Source organism: Littorina saxatilis, linkage group LG4 (assembly GCF_037325665.1).
Source record: "Littorina saxatilis isolate snail1 linkage group LG4, US_GU_Lsax_2.0, whole genome shotgun sequence".
Lineage (NCBI taxonomy): Eukaryota > Metazoa > Mollusca > Gastropoda > Littorinimorpha > Littorinidae > Littorina > Littorina saxatilis.
In genome coordinates, this window is record NC_090248.1 from 26,850,377 (window position 1) to 26,871,468 (window position 21,092).

General features: G+C 41.3%; 1 protein-coding gene across 2 annotated transcripts; it reads left to right on the top strand.

Moving 5' to 3' along the window:
* Positions 1 to 6,042: 6,042 nt before the first annotated feature.
* LOC138964353 (acetylcholine receptor subunit alpha-like) lies at positions 6,043 to 20,676 on the top strand. 2 transcript variants are annotated; one of them, XM_070336283.1, is made up of 7 exons: positions 6,043 to 6,468; positions 8,201 to 8,865; positions 10,807 to 10,944; positions 13,294 to 13,500; positions 17,235 to 17,384; positions 18,280 to 18,500; positions 18,984 to 20,676. In XM_070336283.1, exons 2-7 carry the CDS (start codon positions 8,545 to 8,547, stop codon positions 19,465 to 19,467), a joined length of 1,521 nt encoding a protein of 506 aa, XP_070192384.1. In that variant the 5' UTR covers positions 6,043 to 6,468; positions 8,201 to 8,544; the 3' UTR covers positions 19,468 to 20,676. The 2 variants fall into 2 exon arrangements, with proteins under 2 accessions (XP_070192384.1, XP_070192385.1); XM_070336284.1 differs by lacking the exon at positions 6,043 to 6,468 and having other exon boundaries at positions 7,089 to 8,865.
* The last annotated feature ends 416 nt before the right edge of the window (positions 20,677 to 21,092 follow it).

Below are 21,092 nucleotides of genomic sequence, written 5' to 3' on the forward strand. Positions count from 1 at the left end.
CACTTTAAATTTTCTTTCTACGACGTACCTTTAAGAATGAAACGCGACTGCTGTAGGCCTACATATGTGACACATTCCGACGCTCCATGCTACACACGCTACTCAGTTTTTGTCAACCCTCGTACTGTCACGTACACAGACTTCCCACGCCACAAGGTATTATGACGCAATGACATTTTTACTTTAAAGGTCAGCCCCTCTCTCTCTCTCTCTCTCTCTCTCTCTCTCTCTCTCTCTCTCTCTCTCTCTCTCTCTCTCTCTCTCTCTCGCTCTCTCTCTCTCTGTTTTAGCCCAAAGACTCTGCAAGGCTCTTTCTCCTCATGGCGTACACTTACAAGAAAAATGTTCATTCAAAATGAACAGCGTCGATGCAATGTCCACCAAAGATTTATTTTGGGAAGTGTTAAAGGTTAGGGTCAAAAGTTAATGAATTGCATGTTGTGCTGGATATATAAATTGTTTATTTCAGTCAATGCTTGATTCATAAGTACATTTTTCAGCATGGTGCATCTACAGGAGGGTGCTCCAACAATGATGCATAGTGCCAACATTTAGCGCAAACTTTTCACAACAGTGCATTATTACCACAAAGCGCATACAGCGATTATATAGTAGCAAGTTGCACTAAACATTTGAACAAAATGCATTTTGTTCAAATGTTAACAGCACAGCACCAAGTTTTGCATAAGTGCACAACAGCACTGACCATTTCACAAAAGTGCATTACAGCTGTGACAATTTTACAAAAGTGCATTGACCATTTCAGGCAGATGGCTAACATGCAGATTTCGCTTTTGTCTGTCTTTCTTTGAAAAGTAGGCATGTTCAAGATCGATGAAGTCATGAGCAATTGGGTTAGATGACAGAAAAGATTCAAAAACGTCAGATTCAGTTAGATGACAGAAAAGATTCAAAAACGTCAGATTCAGTGTTTTGGGCACTGTTGAACAGGAACATTCTCTCCTGTTCAACAAATGTGGGTTCAATTCAAAAGCAACATTGTCACAGATAGGCTAGTGTTACATTTCTGTAAAGTTTCAAAAACATCTTCCATGTTTTGGTTACTGTTGAACAGAGGCATATTTTCCTGTTCAAAAAAGTCTGACACAAATTGTCGTAGTTGTGGGTTAAGGTTCGATCTATACTGTCCTTCAAACGAGTCGTAGAACCGTCATTGTCACAGATAGTGTTACATTTCTGTTTTACATTCAAACGAGTCGTAGAAGTAGTAGTACATTTGCGTTTGGTTGTTTTTTCTTTTAGATTCCTGTCACTCATACTAGCAGTATTGATTGAGGTACATAAATCTGTTGATGTACAGGGATGACTTGTTTGTAATGAATCCTTGTTTCCTCCACATTGAGTTTGCATTGCAGTTGGACAGAAATGAACAGGTGTTAATTGATAAACACATTGATAATGGCTTTTGAGAAAATCAATCAATTCTGCAAAGGAATTAACTTGATGACATCAAAACTGCAGCGCCATTTGAAGAATGGTTACCATTTCTGTTTCTTTGATGGGAATCAAACAAATAAAAACATTGACTATCCAAGTTACCATGAATGGCAATAGTTGACTCCTGAAAAGTAGCAAGGATATAATTTGAGACGATAAACGCCTGATGCAATCCCTCCTCAAGGTCAGTCAACTCAAAACCTTCATCATTCGCAACATCAGTAGGCAACACAGCGGGATTCGTATGTCCAGAAATCATGTCGAAAAAATATTACATTTCAAAAGCATGTCCAACCACAGTTGTTGGCAAGTGTTCGTGTCCGAAGTAGCCTTCAGTGTGTGTATATGTATTCATGTGACAGAGAACGTGACCTCATTGTTCAATCCTCTCTCTCTCTTCTTTCTCATTCGAACGCACACACGCAAGAACGTAGCCTACGCACGCATGCACGCGCACGCACACACACACACACACACACACACACACCCCGCTGACGCACACGGCAAACCACGCACACACACACTGACTGTCGGCAAGCATCTCTTTTTGTTATATTTAGTCAAGTTTTGATTTTCTTTACCTTTGTTTATTGTGTTTTCGATATTTGTGTTTATTTTTTGCTTGACTTATCTGTTTTATTTTAATGTTTGCTATCCACATCGTGTGATAAATGTTTCTTCTCAGTCTCCGAGTCAGTTTAGTTTCTGCACGCCGCTTTGGTACTCCTTGTTTTTCTTTCTGGTGTTTTGTGCGCGACTGATTTGCGGATTTATTTTTATTCCTTTCATATGCAGTTGAAGTGTTGTGGGTGTTATTGTCTGTATATGCTATGTTGCGTCTGTGTATGCCTACAAGAATTTTGGGTGTAATGTGCCTGTGGTCTGCTCGCAGTCGAGCACAGAAAACATGGCGGCGCCCTGCAGGCAAATTCGTGGAAAGTCTTCCCGACCGCAGATACCAGCGTCGTCCGCGACGCTGGAATAACCTTTCCAGAAAAACCTGACAGAATGGCATCAGAGCTCCAAGGGATGCACGAGGAAGCAGAAATGATAACCCTTACGCTGGCGTTTGATGCTATTACATCATCACAACACAACACAACACACACACACGCACGCGCACGCACACACACACACACACACACACACACTCACACACACACACACACACACACACACACACACACACACACACACACAAACACGCATGCATGTACGCACACAATTTGACTCACCATCTCAAATCTGGTCAGGTTTTTTTAAATGGGATAAGATTATCCACCTTCGTAGACACATACCAAAACTCAACAGTCAAATTGCTTTCCATGCAGAGTGTGAATTAATTTCTTTAAAAATAAAAGTATTAATAATTTAAATTGTCAGTAAGTACTGGTGTCACATGACTGATGTGAACCAGTTGATTGGCTAATGGCGATGCGCTTAAAACAGTTTGCGCACTCTTGGAGTGCGCTAACTTTTCCACAGAGCGTATTCTTCCGCCCTTTGCCTAAGCGAGACTGTACTCTCATCCTCAGAATTAATTAATGACATGTAGCTTATATTCTCCACAATACCAAATGACCATAAATTTCCTGCGGCTCAATTAAGGAAGTGGGTTTTTTTTCTGACAGATTGCATGTGCCTGTGCCACAGTGAAGCCCACTGATCTAAAAATAGAAGCCGCTGTGTCTCATCTCATTTTCGACTTGCATAGATTCTTCTCATATGCCGTGTTAGTGGCATGTAGCTTATTATCCACATTACCAAATGATGAGTTAGTATACAATTCCCAGCGGCTAACAGAAAACACAAGTGTTATTCCGATAACGTACCAGCTAGACAAGCATTTGGAAGTCGACTGACTCGATCGACTCTGTCATACGTAGCAGACTACACTGAACTACGACTGCATCGCTTCAGTAAATGAATGGTTTCCGAATTATTATTTCAAGGCCAACAACAATCGGAATCGAAAACGTGTAGGGTTCAGAACGTTCTTACCATATATAAGATTTATTACCAGCCTGCCTCATGCGTGCTGAGACTCAGTGCAACGTGACGAGCAACTTTTTTGTTTTTGAAATGAGACTGCAGTGGTTCGATTGCCCTAGCCTAGCAGACGACATAAACCCCGCTCAGTAAATTAACATGTTGGGCAAATGTGAACGAAAAAACGATGGGGATATAATACGTGTAGGGTTCAGAGCATTCTTACCGTTCATATTTAGTACCAGACTCCCCGATGAGTGAAGATACAACACGAGAAACATACCACATTTATTTTGAAAATGTGCTAACCGTCGACCAGTCTTTGGATTCAATTCAAGGGGAGTCACTCTGCACAGTCAAACCGTCGAAGCTCGACTGAAGGTTTCGAATCGCAAATAACTAAGAACACAGTCCTTTCTCCGAGTTCAAATGAGGTCTCTATGAAAGATCGTCACTGTTTAGCTTAACGCTACACTGGAATTTACCAACAGAAATTAAAACAAGAGTTTGCGTGTGACGAAAACACGACACACTTGAGACAGCCCACACAAAAGTAGATCTTACACGACCTGACCACACAGCTATGCCTATCCAAATGCGCGTAGCAAAATGTGCGTTTTGAATCTTCTTTTTTCTCTGGCGGTACTGACAATATCGTTATTGAAACAATCCCAGTGCACTAAGGGATTTATAGAGCAAATCTCGAAAATAGTTATTGAATTCAGCGCTATGCGCTTCGTTCAATAATGAATTTTCTCGATTTGCTCTATAAATCCCTTAGTGCACTGGGATGTCTCAATAACTTAAAAAATCATCAAAAATGTCCAACTCTGAACAGGAATAGTTAGGCTGGATTGTTGGTACATGGGTCCCCATGGAGGGATAGTGTTATCCCGTGAAAAAGTCTAGCTAGACCTTTGAAATGCAGCGTCATTGCTGGAGAAGAAAAAGAAAATAACAAAACAAAGAAAATATATAGGGTTCTGTCAGCGTTTTGAAGAACTCAGTAGAACAAGAAAAATGTGTTCGTGCTAATGTCACAACAAAGCGCTCAAGAGTTCTCAGATGAAGTTGCAGCGTCATTCATAATATATTAGTGATATAATATCCAAAATATTATGTATTATATGGTATTATATGAAGTCAGCAAAATTCCGCCAAGACCGCAACACTCAGTCTGCCCCACCCTCAGAAAGGAACAAACTTATCTACACGTGCACAAGAAGCACTATATATGGGTCAAGAGTTTTCAGATGACAAAGCAACATCTTACAAAGCAATTGTTTCTTGCCACAACACAGCAATAAGCAAAAGAACAAGGAAGCCTCATAACACTTTCTTGCATGAAATCCGTGGCCCCATACTATGCTAGGAGTTCCTGTCTTTGATGGTCCCAGAACCTCTTTTTTTTTTTTTTTTTTTTTTGGGGGGGGGGGGGGGTGGATGCTGCACAGGTGCCTGCACTTTCAGCTAAGCATCTGCACCAATATTCATTTCTCGCTGTCTGCGAAGGAAACGCTTTTGTGCAACATAATAATGGTTCTCACCTGCGTGGAGTGTTTGATATTATTGTGAGGCGGGTGTTCCCCTCTCAGTCAATATCTTGCTACAAGGGTGACGCAAGGTGAAAGGTGTGTACGTGTAGTTCTTTTTTTTCTGTCTTGAAGGGTAACGAAAAAAGAAGATTCAGACGTCATTACGGAGTTATTTAGTTTGGGGGTAGCATTTTTGAGTGTCGTCGTTTCACCATTCACATTGTGATGTGTTCTGTCTATCTAAACTCAGTTTAGCTCTGGACACATTTTAAGCTTGCGGAAAAAATGAACTTCATTAAAATACAGCTAACTTGAGTAATTGTGACCAGTTTTTATTGATGTCCAAACAACCAAACATGCAAACTAACAAATACGATGTGGGCAGCTTCGGCTGATATACAATAAAACCTCGAAAAAGGTTTATTTAGCTAACCTTACCATTTTTACGACACAATCAACAATAAATATTGTCAGTAAACTCAAGCAAAAACAGTATTGTCTCAAGAATAGCTGTGCAATAAAATAATTCCTTTCGATGCTGATGCTACGAAATGAAAACAAACTATTACGAAACTGTACATGCATCAACCATCACCATATTCAATGCGATATTGTCGGCAGAGTGTCAATAAACAGCAAACAGAAGGAACGTTTTGAACTGTGAGACTGATTCAAGTTGAATCACAGGTGTTGACAATTAATGCATTGCATTGTGAGTTTAGACAACAAGACTTAACGAGTAAACCGTGCGCGCGCACACACACACACACACACACACACACACACGCTCGCACGCACACAAACACGCACTTTCACGCATGTACACACACACACACACACACACACACACACACACACACACACACACACACACACACACACACAACGATAAGAGGTCTTTAAACGTGCGTTATTGCTTTGGTCGTAAGGGTGAATTAATTTGATCCGATCGATATATTCCTGCGAGCAAGCAAAAGACAAGTTGTTCGGTCTCGGACGGTCAGAACAGAATCAAATATTGGTGCCAGACTTGGTTTCTGTTCGCCTGGCAGCAATTACGGTGTTTGCGTTAAGTGACTCGAGTTCGACGCACGTAGTATACAAAGTGTGACGGCAGCTGTCTGAATAGTCCAATATCAACTGTACATACAAGGGATTTGTGCGTGTTAGAATAAGCCACTTCGGAATGTTTACTTTTGTATTTGCAAAGAGTAAAAGTACTGTACTGGAGTGGAAGAGTACAAGTACAAGTTTGCATTACGAGATTCGTGGCAGAACAGGTCGCTGAACGATTACCTATACATGTGCCGCAAAGAGTTGTGCTTGTAAACTGTGACAGATCGTATAGAATTGAATATTGTATTCAAAAGAAATACATGTGTTGTCAGATAGAAAAGAACTTTGTGAGCGCATGGAGGACCTGTTAGTGTGGTGGAATACCAAACCATAAGTTAATCTGCCAAGAACAAATTATTGAAGAATTTGTGTGAGAAATGTCTATGTTTAGTAAAAATCCATGTTTCTGTTGTCTGTCTGTTACTAAGATTGCGTTGAAAGGTGTTGGATTTTCACACACAAATGTTAACAAAGAGTGAAAGTTCCCTACTGGAGTGGAAGATTGCAAGTCAGTACAACTGAGTTTGCATTACCAGATTCGTGGTAGGACAGATCGCTGAACGATTACCTATACAATAGTCGGTCTTGTCGTTAGGTGTGTCGGATTAGTCATAACGGTAGTCGGGAGAGTCGTTAGGATGGTCGGGGAAGTCGGGACTAAACACTTCAAAACTATGCTACCGACAAATCCGACCACCCTTACGAGTCTTCCGACTACCGTTACGACTAATCAGAATCGCCTTACGACTAAACCGACACGCTTACGACAACCACCCGACAAATTTCTATTCGTCTGAGTCGGGAGGCTCTTCCGACTGTTTTGAACATGTTCAAAACAGTCTGAAGGGCCTTCCGAACTAACCGACTTTTCAAAAACAAAATTGCTAATTCTCACGAACTCTCCGACCTCTTCCGACTTCCAGTCGACTACCTAAAGTCGGGTGACATTCGTAGATGTGAGACCGGGGCATTAGTGTGGTGCAATAACAAACCATAAGTCTATGAGCCTACGCTCGAAGTTGAAACCTGCTGCGTGGTAAAGTACTAACAGACGATAATTTTGTAATCTTCTTTTTCTGCTTCTGTCGTTCACTATTCAAATTGTCAGTCCGTTTTGCATTACACGCTGTGCTTTTCTCTCCGGTTTTAGTGTCGGGCCGAACACATTGTTTTGCCGCAGTGGTATCAAATAGTGGTTATTGTCAAAGGGAAAATATAATAGGTACTACGTTTCAAACGCCATTTGCAGTGTTACGTGTTATCATAAACCCATAATTATGTGCAAGGTTTATTTGCCAACCTTCTTGCGCTCATGCAAAACAAGTTTACTTTTCAAATGTACATGTATAGTCCTTCCAGGTGGTGGACGATGTTTTGATATAAATAACATGATCAAATCCACTTTCATATATTTCTCAAAAGAAAATTGTGTTCATGACGATTAGTAAGAGTCAATTATCTTCTGTTAAAATGACTTGTTTCCAGTTTTCGCGATTTGAGCCCTGTATACGTAGGCCTACATTTTCAAAAATCAAGAAAAAAAACCACGTCAATTTATACTCGAAAGAGCCCCACGCTCAACATCATGTTTTAATATATTAGTTCTTCGTTCTTCTTCACAATGTCTCACTCATTCGACAGATTCTGACAAAAGAATGGAGTGAAACAGATCTTGACAGGTGTGACAAGTACGTACACGACACACCTGACTGGCTAGAGATGTCAGTGTGGCGCGTCACTGAGGCTTCTTTGGTTGAAATGTACCCATGCTTTGTCGTATCACTTGAACAAAATTAATATGTTGTGCGTGGCAAACGTTTTACTTTTTTTTTTTAAACAAATTTGAAGAAAAAAAAGTGTGTTACAAGGGTAGAGAAAAAACGATTAAGAATAGTACTTTAACACTTTTAACACAATATAGTACTAATCGTACTAAACAAGTTTCCTTATTAAGCACAATAAAATATATAAAATGCTTTGCTGTTTAAAAAAAAAAAGGTCCACCGTTAGCCTTTCCGCTAGAATATATACACGGCATTGGGTTTTGAAAGTTATTCGAAGTGTTGTGTGTTGTGATGATGAACCCCTGCAAATTCTCTCAGATGTTACGCCCGTCTTGAAGGATCCAATGATGCGTGAAAGTGAAATACCATACACATCTAGGCTTTCGTGCTGAGTTTCTTTCGGCGTGCGTTTTCCAAACTGAACCTGAGTGCCAGGGCAATACCAAGCTGTGGTGAATTACGGGTTTTTAACTTCAACTGCTTTTCTTCTGGTCTGGGAAAAACAGACACAAAATCATCCTTGAGTTAATAATTGTCGTTTTTTTCTCTCTCACAAACTGCGGAACTTCAGTTGAAAACTTGAGTTGCAAGGGAGCTCCAGACATTCTTCAAGATGTTTCGCAAAAAGAAAAACAATACAGGATTTGGATACAGTGCAATAGATGGGATGGTGTGTAGCTAATTTAAATTCAGTCAAAATGAATCTCATCACAAACAAAGCGACAGTGGTTTTTTTCAGCCAATTCTTCACGCTGGCTGTGATATCACGGAGAACCACCTCAGCGACATTTGTTGACGCAACAAACACTAACCGTTCACAATTACGTCATCAAACCGCTAGTGATGACGACATTCGTGACTCCAACTACTACCGTTTGGAGGAGGCGCTGCAGAAGAATTACAAGCCCCATGTTCGCCCTGTTCGCTCACACCGAACGGCTACCAACGTCTCTCTGTATATACAGGTGGTGGCTGTTCATGAGGTGAGTTAATGACAACCGATTCTGATGCATGCACAAACACACACACACACACACACACACACACACACACACACACACACACACACACAAACACACACACACTCACACACACACACACACACACACACTTACACACTTACACATACACAAACACACACACACACACCAACACACACACAAACATAATTTTCCTGTCCTCCAACGTATAAATCATTATTGAAGTAGTGTTGACAACATTGCCAACGGCCAGTAGTCACACCTTTCGTATCCCGCCTTGTCTGATATGTTTGCATGAACCTGTGCCACTAGCCGTTATAGTAATTGAAAATTCTCTCCAATTTGACAGCTCAAAAAGTTCAAATCCCAAGCGGACCGTTCACGGTGGAACTCGGTCAACGGTACGCGGTGGCTGATTTTTCGTTAAATCATTCCCGAGTCAGTGCTTCTGATTAAAATTGTAAGTGCTTCTGGCTAAAGTTGAAAATGCTTCTGACTAAAATCGTTAAGGTGTAGGTGGAAAAAAATCCTCTGTACATGCTGTCCGACGACCCTATCAGGTGTACTTTTCCGAACCTTCAAAGAAGCACATACACACCAACACAAGTCGCGTAAGGCGAATATACAACAATTAGTCAAGCTGTCGAACTCACAGAATGAAACTGAACGCCATGCATTTTTTTCAGCAAGACCCTATGCTCGTAGCATCGTCAGTACACCGCTAGCGGCAAAGGCGATGAAATTGACAATCCAGAATAGCGCGGTAGTGGTTGCGCTGAGCAGGATAGCACGCTTTTCTTTATCTCTATTCTTTTTAACTTTCTGAGCTTGTTTTTAATCCAAACATATCATATCTATATGTTTTTGGAATCATGAACCGACAAGGAATAAGATGAAATTGTTTCTAAATCGATTTCGGATATTTAATTTTAGTCATAATTTTTATATTTTTAATTTTCAGAGCTTGTTTTTAATCCAAATATAACATATTTATATGTTCTTGGAATCAGAAAATGAAGAAGAATAAGATAAAATTGTTTTTGGATCGTTTAAAACAAAAAAATAATTATGGTCTGGGTGGCCGAGTGGTAACGCATTTGCGCTCGGAAGCGAGAGGTTGCGAGTTCGACCCTGGGTCAGGGCGTTAGCAATTTTCTCCCCCCTTTCCTAACCTAGGTGGTGGGTTCAAGTGCTAGTCTTTCGGATGAGACGATAAACCGAGGTCCCTTCGTGTATACTACATTGGGGTATGCACGTTAAAGATCCCACGATTGACAAAAAAGTCTTTCCTGGCAAAATTGTATAGGCGTAGATAAAAATGTCCACCAAAATACCCGTGTGACTTGGAATAATAGGCCGTGAAAGGTGGATGCAGCGCCTATAGGCTATTGATCTACTGGCCGATGTGAATGCGTGATATATTGTGTAAAAAAATCCATCTCACACGGCATACGCGCTTTGAACTTCGGATAAGGCGCTATATAAATACCCGTTATTATTTTTATTATTACAATTTTCAGATTTTTAATGACCAAAGTCATCAATTAATTTTTAAGCTTCCAAGCTGAAATGCAATACCGAAATCCGGCCTTCGTCGAAGATTGCTTGGCCAAAATTTCAATTAATTTCGTTGAAAAATGAGGGTGTGACAGTGTCGCCTCAACTTTTACAAAAAGCCGGATATGACGTCATCAAAGACATGTATCGAAAAAATGAAAACAGTGTTTAGGATATCATTCCCAGGAACTCTCATGTAACATTTCATAAAGATCGGTCCAGTAGTTTACTCTGAATCGCTCTACACACACACACACACACACACACACACACACACACACACCCACCCACACACACACCCACCCACACACACACACACACACACACACACACACAGGCAGGTATTATGTGTCATATGGTACAAATATAATCTATGCTCTTTGACAGGTGAACGAAGCCTACCAGACACTACGTCACTCCTCGTGGCTCAGTATGACGTGGATTGACGAGTTTCTGACGTGGGACCCGGATGACTACGATGGTCTTGACGCCATAGAGCTGCCCGAAAGAATGATTTGGACACCGGTCAGTATTGGTCAGCTCATAATCCTTCAGCAGATGCTTGAACTGCTTCAAACACCAATCAAATGCAAAAACACATAGAGAATTATACTTCATGGCTTACTGTGTCGTACCAGATTTACACGAGGTTTTTTTTTTAAATATTGAACTGCGAGCGAAAGCGAGCTGTTCACTATTTGAAAAAGCAACGAGTGTAAATCTGGTACGAAACAGCAAGCCATGTAGTATTCTGTTTATCCTGCATACTGTAGTTACATGTATTATACTGAAAATGTCCTGAAGTCGAGGCAGCTAAATTGAAGACGCTTGTTTTGGAACCTCGATCTCTTCTAAAGCCTCGTGCAATCTAATACGTCAAATCAAAGAAACGTCACTCTGAAAGTGTGGCGTGACGTGTTAGTTCTAAAGATTCATCGAGGGTAATTACCGAGCGCAATTTTTGTATCTATAATGACGTTTGTCTCGGTGACTTTGGCATCATAAGCAGTGGAAAAACAGGTCCAGACTTGCTTGACATGACCTCATTTACATGATATACACACGTGTGATTTGAACGATTATTATCTCACGGGTGTCTCTCTCACGTATACATGTAGGATAAAAAAAACGCTCGCGCTGGACCCGAGTACTCTTCAGATTGGCTCGCTCCCCCAGTATGAAAGTTTTTGTCTTGTGCACGTTTAAGACCAAGTGATTGATCTGTGTGAATTACAGGCATTCCCTTTGCTATATAAATACATTGCATGCGAGCCGAGGATGTGCGTGGTGACTGGCCTTTCTCTTTTATTTGTAATTTGATCACAGTGAAAATGCACACACACACATTCACACACACACACACACACACACACACACACACACACACACACACACACACACACACACACTCCCTCTCTCTCTCTTCCTCTCTATCTCTCTCTCTTACACACACACACACACACACACACACACACACAAACACACACACACACACACACACACGAGTACAGACTCGTGCACGCGCACGCACACACACACACACACACACACACACACACACACACACACACACAGTAACACTAACACATGTGCACAAAATGAACACACACACACACACACCGCGCGAGAGAAAAAGACGTCAAAGACTTTTGACCGTGACGTAATCTTTTTATGACGCTATATTTCTCGTCAATGTGTGACGCGTTCGGCTGTTCTATGAGACTGCCTGGCTGGCTGTGGCTCCGCGAATTCCCCCCGCCGCCAAGTCGTTTTTTTGTGGTTTATTTCGCATTTAGGTCCCAGGTAACATTATGAAGTTTTAATACGATCAATCGGACCTATTATCAAGTTAGTGTATCAACTTTTGAACGAACTGCGCCCAGTAGTTTCCCAGCAATAAGCTGTTAAGTCGAGACACACACACACACACACAGACAATTAAAGTCTGCTGGACCCTTGTACTAGCGTACTCGGGGATAAAGTTCTTTATAAACCAGCTTTGATTTATATACAACCTATGGGCATGCACAGATATCATGCAAAAATGCGTTCGGTCGATAACTATACAAGTAGAAGGAAGATGTCACGCTCATGGCATCTTTAAATCAGCTTCGACTTTTACATGGGGTATGTGTCCTGTACGCCTCGATTCTCATATAGACGGTCCAGAATTGAGCCCGAAATCGACTTCGCGAAGTCTTTTTTTTATCGAAAATCCAGTGCCAAAGCTTAGTGTAGCCAGCTTCGAGAAGTAGACTTCGTAAAGTGGACTTCGTCTCCATCTTCTTTTCATGCCTTTTTCATTTCGTGCTGCTTTCGCTTTTTCTTTCCCTTTGTGTTTGTTTGTATGTCCTGAAGAAGCTTCCATAAGCGAAAATTTGATTTAGTATTGTACGTATGTGCTTTCTTGTATTGGTGAGTACATAATTATTTTGTTCTTTAAATGTGTTCATCTCACCCAGTCACTTTGTTGTTTAGACTCCGTCCAGTTGATTTAAAGCTTATCCCTCTACACACGACATAGACATAGCCATAGAACACTTTATTATCCCAACGAGGAGAAACTAAGGTGTGGTGTACACAGCATTACAATATACAACATAAAACGTAAGAACATAAATAACATTATCGAGGCGCAAATAGTCCACTCGTAATAGTCAAGATTATAGGACGACAATATCAAAACAAATCTCTCTCTCTCTCTCTCTCTCTCTCTCTCTCTCTCTCTCTCTCTCTCTCTCTCTCTCTCTCTCTCTCTCTCTCTCTCTCTCTCCCTCTCTCTCTCTAATTTACATTCCTGAACAACATTTTACTGGACCGCAAGACCTGAATAACTACTTATTGCAAAATTCGATTGACTTTGCAACAAAACAGACAGTCTCCATCGGCAACAGTGCTGTGGGGGAAGTGTTCCTGCAGGACTCACACGCCATGTTTGCCATTGTGTCCTGGGATGGCCGCGTGACCTGGGTGCCCATCGGGGTCAAGGAGACTCTGTGCAGCCTGGATATCACGTACTACCCGTTCGACAGTCAGACGTGTACTATGGTCCTTGGCATGTGGACCAGTTCAGAGGCAGAGGTAGGTGATAGGAAGTACCCGTTCGACAGTCAGACGTCACAGTGCACTATGGTCCTTGGCATGTGGACCAGTTCAGAGGCAGAGGTAGGTGATAGGAAGTACCCGTTCGTCAGTCAGACGTGCACTTTGGTCCTTGGCATGTGGACCAGTTCAGAGGCAGAGGTAGGTGATAGGAAGTACCCGTTCGACAACCAGACGTGTATTGTGGTATGTGGACCAGTTCAGAAGCAGAGGTAGATGAGAGGCCGTACATGTTGACTGACATTTCGGTTTAATTTTAATAATAATAATAATGAACACTTAAGTAGCGCGAACCACAGAACAGTTCTGTGCTCTCCGCGCTTCACAATATCAAACTGGGTGTAACAATATTTGACTTTTTGTTCTCATTTATTTCATTTGTCTCATAATTATTCTGTTGTTTGTCTGTTCGTCATAAAGACCATTTGGGTGCTGTACTTGTGAATGTCTTGTTTTGTCAAAACTTAAACGTTCGAGTAAATAACCTTAAGTTGATATTTATTTAGTCTGACATTTTTCTAGTTAATATTGCTTATCGTTGGTTTTACTAGCATCGTGTCTTGAATGAGCGTGTGTTAGTGTGTGTGTATATATGTGTGTGTGTGTGAGAGTACGTGCGTGCGTGCGAGTGAATGAATGTAAATGTGCTACTATGCTATCATTGAGTAACAAACAACAACTCCAATTATAAGTTCCCTCCACTGTATTGGGTAAATTCAAGGATACAGTTATGATACATACACACACATACACACAATCATGAATAATAGAAAGATATCAGGGTTATATATATTCAAAACAGGGTACTCACAGGTTTGAAGACAGATTTGAAAATCCCGTGCACAAACTAACCATAATATTACCCTGAGTGTATCAAAATCGCTACCCGTGAGGTAGACAGAAACAAGTCGCGTAAGGCGAAAATACAATATTTAGTCAAGTAGCTGTCGAACTCACAGAATGAAACTGAACGCAATGCCATTTTTCAGCAAGACCGTATACTCGTTGCATCGTCAGTCCACCGCTCATGGCAAAGGCAGTGAAATTGACAAGAAGAGCGGGGTAGTAGTTGCGCTAAGAAGGATAGCACGCGTTTCTGTACCTCTCTTTGTTTTAACTTTCTGAGCGTGTTTTTAATCCAAACATATCATATCTATATGTTTTTGGAATCAGGAACCGACAAGGAATAAGATGAAAGTGTTTTTAAATTGATTTCGACAATTTAATTTTGATAATAATTTTTATATATTTAATTTTCAGAGCTTGTTTTTAATCCGAATATAACATATTTATATGTTTTTGGAATCAGCAAATGATGGAGAATAAGATAAACGTAAATTTGGATCGTTTTATAAAGTTTTATTTTTTTTTACAATTTTCAGATTTTTAATGACCAAAGTCATTAATTAATTTTTAAGCCACCAAGCTGAAATGCAATACCGAAGTCCGGGCTTCGTCGAAGATTACTTGACCAAAATTTCAACCAATTTGGTTGAAAAATGAGGGCGTGACAGTGCCGCCTCAACTTTCACGAAAAGCCGGATATGACGTCATCAAAGACATTTATCAAAAAAATGAAAAAAACGTTCGGGGATTTCATACCCAGGAACTCTCTTGTCAAATTTCATAAAGATCGGCCTAGTAGTTTAGTCTGAATCGCTCTACACACACACACACACACACACACACACACACACACACACACGCACAGACACACATACACCACGACCCTCGTTTCGATTCCCCCTCGATGTTAAAATATTTAGTCAAAACTTGACTAAATATAAAAACAAGTCGCGTAAGGCGAAAATACAATATTTAGTCAAGTAGCTGTCGAACTCACAGAATGAAACGCAATGCCATTTTACTCGTAGCATCGTCAGGCCACCGCTCATGGCAAAGGCAGTGAAATTGACAAGAAGAGCGGGGTAGTAGTTGCGCTAAGAAGGATAGCACGCTTTTCTGTACCTCTCTTTGTTTTAACTTTCTGAGCGTGTTTTTAATCCAAACATATCATATCTATATGTTTTTGGAATCAGGAACCGACAAGGAATAAGATGAAAGTGTTTTTAAATTGATTTGGACAATTTAATTTTGATAATAATTTTTATATATTTAATTTTCAGAGCTTGTTTTTAATCCGAATATAACATATTTATATGTTTTTTGAATCAGCAAATGATGGAGAATAAGATAAACGTAAATTTGGATCGTTTTATAAATTTTTATTTTTTTTTACAATTTTCAGATTTTTAATGACCAAAGTCATTAATTAATTTTTAAGCCACCAAGCTGAAATGCAATACCGAACCCCGGGCTTCGTCGAAGATTACTTGACCAAAATTTCAACCAATTTGGTTGAAAAATGAGGGCGTGACAGTGCCGCCTCAACTTTCACGAAAAGCCGGATATGACGTCATCAAAGACATTTATCAAAAAAATGAAGAAAACGTTCGGGGATTTCATACCCAGGAACTCTCATGTCAAATTTCATAAAGATCGGTCCAGTAGTTTAGTCTGAATCGCTCTACACACACACACACACACACACACACACGCACGCACGCACGCACGCACATACACCACGACCCTCGTTTCGATTCCCCCTCGATGTTAAAATATTTAGTCAAAACTTGACTAAATATAAAAACCACACACAGTCCGTGAAATCACAGGCACACGATATCCACAGTACCAACACACGGCAAGTGTGTAAGTAGAAAACATACAGTCACTGTTCACAGTTATGATTCTGACCAGACTGCGGCAACCATCTGATCTAGATGCTAAACACTAATCATATCTTAATTAAATAGGTTCTCCTGAACATGGCTTAGCTCAGTTAGAGCACACACAAAAACTGCCGATGTGTCCTTCACTTGAAAAAGTAGCGGTGTACTTAATTCTCCGACTGGTGATCTCGACCTAACCAGTTCACTTCGTCCTGTGACCTCTCGGGTCCAACTATCCGGACTGTAACCTCACTGCTAGCTTCGTGAAAGTCCCGTCGAACTTCAGCTAAACTGATCCATAGAAATAAGATATTCGGCGGGTTCTCAGATTATTTTTCTTCCCCAGCATATCTGGCCGCAAACTTCTTCTTATGGACAGGTTACTGGACGCACTGCACAAACATGAAGAGCGGACATCTTGTTTTTACAATCTGTCCTCTACGAACTAGTTTCTGCAATGTTAATCGGTTCAGCTTACGCGATACACAAAATATCGATATTCGAATGCCTATTAAAGTTACCTGTTAAAGTGCTTTGACGATCGCGTCTCCGAAAACACAAGTAAGGGCTGGAACCTTCTACTGCATTCTCTCCGGGCATTTTATCCTCCCGCGCGATTAACATCGAGACCTTTCTCCTCGATGGACAGTCGTCAATTGTGCTGCTAAACTAGCTCCGATTCACGAAGTCAACTGGTCTCAGGTTTGTGAGCTGAGTTATCTCCGTGCAATACACTTTCCACGTGTATCTGGTTGGCTTTCGTGTATTGTGGAGGGAACAAATGCTAACTCGGCATGACTCAGTTGTTAGCTGTTTGATTTCCTTCACAGTGCGTGCGTGCGCGTGTGTGCGTGTGTGTGTGCATGCGTGCATACGTACAAGTCTGTATGCGCGTATGCCTGCATACGTACACATCTGTGTGCGTGCGTGCGTGCGCGTATGCAAGTCAAACCATTCGGCATGTTTCAATGGTTATTTCAGGTTTTTCTGACAGTGCTGTCCACCCAGCTTGACCCAGCGTACTACGTGGAGAACTCGGAGTGGAGGCTGACCAGTGTAACGGAAAAAAGCCATCCCTTCATGTTCCATGATCGCCCTTATTCCAAGTACCACGTCTCTTTTCATCTGGAGGTAAGCTGGAGAAATAACAGCATAGAGCACAATCCTAAAGCAGTGACCAACTCTGTGGTCAACAACTCAAACCAATCAACCAACATCACCAGCACCACCCGGCACCACCACCACCAACACCAGTATCAACAAGAACAACAAAAACAACAAGAACAACAAAACCACCACCATCACTACCACCACCACCAACAACAGAAACAATTCTGAATTATCAGGGAATGATCAGGGAATGTTTCTGAAACTTAATTGGCACATGTGTAGTGGCACAATCCCTTGCTAAGCACACACAGTTGCATGCATGTCACATTTGTCTCTAAAGCGTTTGTCTCTGAAACAAATACAGATGAGTGTCTTTGTCATCGTTCTGCGTAATTTGGAGATGCTGCTTTGTTTACTTTTAGATTTCTTGCATATCGGCTGCGGATACCCATCAAAAGCACGTTTAAACCCAGGATTCTTGCCGTTTTTCCAACTTACGGGCACTCTCTTTCACACACTATATGAGCCTGACAGCGCGTTAGGTATGGGTATGCCCTGTTAAGTAAGACTCAAAAACAAGTCAATGTCGTGAAAACAAAAAGTGAAATAACGTTCAGTTCTAATCACTGTTTTGACATTTCAAAGTGAATCATGCCGTCAAACATCACAACTTTTAAGGGTGGGTGTGGTAAAGGTCCTGGGTCATCACACACACAAAAAAGCACAAATCCAAGAAAACCATAATTATTTGAGCAGAAAAAAGGCAGAGTTTCTGACCAAAAAACCCTGCTATTTAACATCTTTACACTTCTCGCCGTTATCTTGAAAAAACTTTCCTTTAAATTGGCATGGGTCTGTACCTCTGAAAATGTATCCTTAACTTTTTGTGTTCAGTGTATATGATATTGCGTTACAGAGACGTCGGTTGTTCCACACGCTGACTCTGGTGGTGCCCAACGTGCTGCTTGCCCTGCTGGCTGGCTTTGTGTTCTTGCTGCCCCAGGAGTGCGGAGAGAAGATGTCGTTCAGCATGTCTCTGCTGCTCGCCTTCGCCGTCAACCTGTCCGTGCTGGTCACCGCAATGCCCAGGTCATCGCTCCAGGTGTCACTGCTCATGACCTACCTCACCTCTCTCAGGTGGGCCAAAGTTTTTACTTGTGAATATGTTCTCTCTTCTCCTATTTTCTGCCTCTACACTAAGATCATTAAATCAAAGCAAAGCGAGAAGATAAAAACAAGTTTTCTACGCAATGTATACGTATCGATTGAATATTGTATTGCCCTTCTCCGAGCCCTGTGACGTCAGAGGCCGATTAAAACAGTTTAGGCAGTTGGCAGGGACTCCAAAAGAGTGTATGTTTGTTTGCGTTCAATCCAAAAAAAATGTATACAAAACATAATGTAATTCAAATGAATAGCTACATAGATGTTCGTTACATGTTTGACCAAATTATGACATTTGGCACGGATCTCGACAGTAGCCATTGTTCACATGGACCGCTAGCGCAATCTCGTAGAACAAAGGCTGTCTCCATATGTGTAAAATGCAATATTTTGGTCAGAAATTAAAATTAGTATTTAATGTCATTGCATGCAAAATTGCAAACGTGTCTGTTACAGCGTCACCACCGCCCTCTCTGTCGTCGCCACGGTTTGTCTGCTCAAGCTCTACCACAAGGTCGGGGTCATGGGGCCAAAGGTCACAGCCTTCACCTTCTGGATGCGCAGACTCTGTGGTGTCAGCCAACCTAATGACGTCACCCTCGACACTGATGACGCACAGAATCACTGTAACGACCACAAACTACGTCACGAATGTCAAACATCCAGCATTCTCAGCCCAAATGGAACTCAGGAGAATGACATTCTCTCAAGTGAATGGATGTCTCCAGATGTAAATGTCGCCATCGTTAACAACGGTAAATCACAGACAAATAATCACATGCTGAGAGACAAACTTCTGAGCGGTGAACCTGAACGCAAAGCATTCTTGACGTGGAAGGACCTTGCCATCACGTTGGATTACATTTGCTTTCGTGTTTTTGTTGTCGTCATCGTTGGAATGACGTCAGCCCTGGTGGTGGCACTGTTCGTGGGGAAATAATAAAAATTCATTCATGAATCATAAACCATTCGTTAGAGCGAAGATATATGTGTCATTCTTTACAGAATGTCGTGGTATGAGATGCTCATTGGTGTAGCTCCACCGGATACGATATGTTGTTTTTTTATTTTTATTTTTAGGGGAAGGGCCCCTATCATGGACCGGCTCCTTATTTGGACCACCTCAATGACATGTTCTGAGAAACTATTGGTGGAAGAGCGCTCAAAGCAATTTCAATCGCTACATTTACCCTTTTTGAATAACTTGCACATGTCAAAACTGTTGCAGACGCACAAACCACAAAACTGTTAGTTTGTTTTTCTTCTCGACACTGTTGGCAACGTTCACTCTAAATTTAACGGAATAGTTTCTGTCCATAGGCAAAGCTGTTCATTAGCAAACAGAAATCGCTATGTATGACAGCTATTTGTTACATTTTTACAATGTAGACCCCGAATTTCTGGCGCAAAAAAAAAAATGATCGCAAAATCCCAAAGTATTTGTGTGTCCCCTAATATGGACCAACTTCATTCAACAAATAGAAAACAAAACAGATAACGGGGACTTTTTACAGTGACCGTGCAGATCTCTTTATTTTTCCATATAAGGCACCCAGGCTCCTAATATGGACCAGTTGTGGTTTTTTTCAGTATTTAATTGTTGCTGAATGCCACTCTAATAGCCCTCATTAGCGGGGCGGGGATATAGCTCAGTTGGTAGCGCGCTGGATTTGTGAGTTCGATCCCAGGTTCGGCGGAAATTTATTTCACAGAGTCAACTTTGTGTGCAGACTCTCTTCGGTGTCCGAATCCCCCCCGTGTACACTACATTCGGTGTGCACGTTAAAGATCCCACGATTGACAAAAGGGTCTTTCCTGGCAAAATTGCTTAGGCACAGTTAATAATTGTCTACCTATACCCGTGTGACTTGGAATAATAGGCCGTAAAAGGTAAATATGCGCCGAAATGGCTGCAATCTACTGGGCGTATAAAATTTCATCTCACACGGCATCACTGCAGAGCGCCTAGAACTGTACCCACGGAATATGCGCGATATAGGACTCATTGATTGATTGATTGATTCATTAGGCCTAATGGTTAACTAAAGAGAGAACAACCAGCAAATACAAAATGAAACTTCATCGCAAAAACACGAGCTAGTTATCAGCATTGAAAAATGTGGTGCATATTTGGGGCCATGTCCCTATTTGTGCCCCCCTCCACCACGGAATGAGTCGCATGTCACCTCGCGCGATTCTGCGCTGGGCTTAATAAATTATAAGTCTGGGGGATGTCTGGTAACAGTGTGAGGGTCACCTTAGTCACAGGCTTGTAACTCGAAAAGTATTCGCTCTTTTCTAAAACGGTTTTCACCACTGGATAGAGCATAAACAAATCTTTAGGAATATGTAAAAATATGAAAAATCATGCAAAGGTGACATACGACTCATTCCGTGGTGGAGGGGCACATTTCAGCTTGGCTGTTATTGTAGAGATTAAGATCTCCCACTCTTTAAATACAGTGACAGTCACAATGCACAGTGTCGGTCTGATTGTTGTTTGAGTGTGTGCGTGAACGTGTGCGTGTGTGTGTGTGTGTGTGTGTGAGTGACTTACGTGAGCGT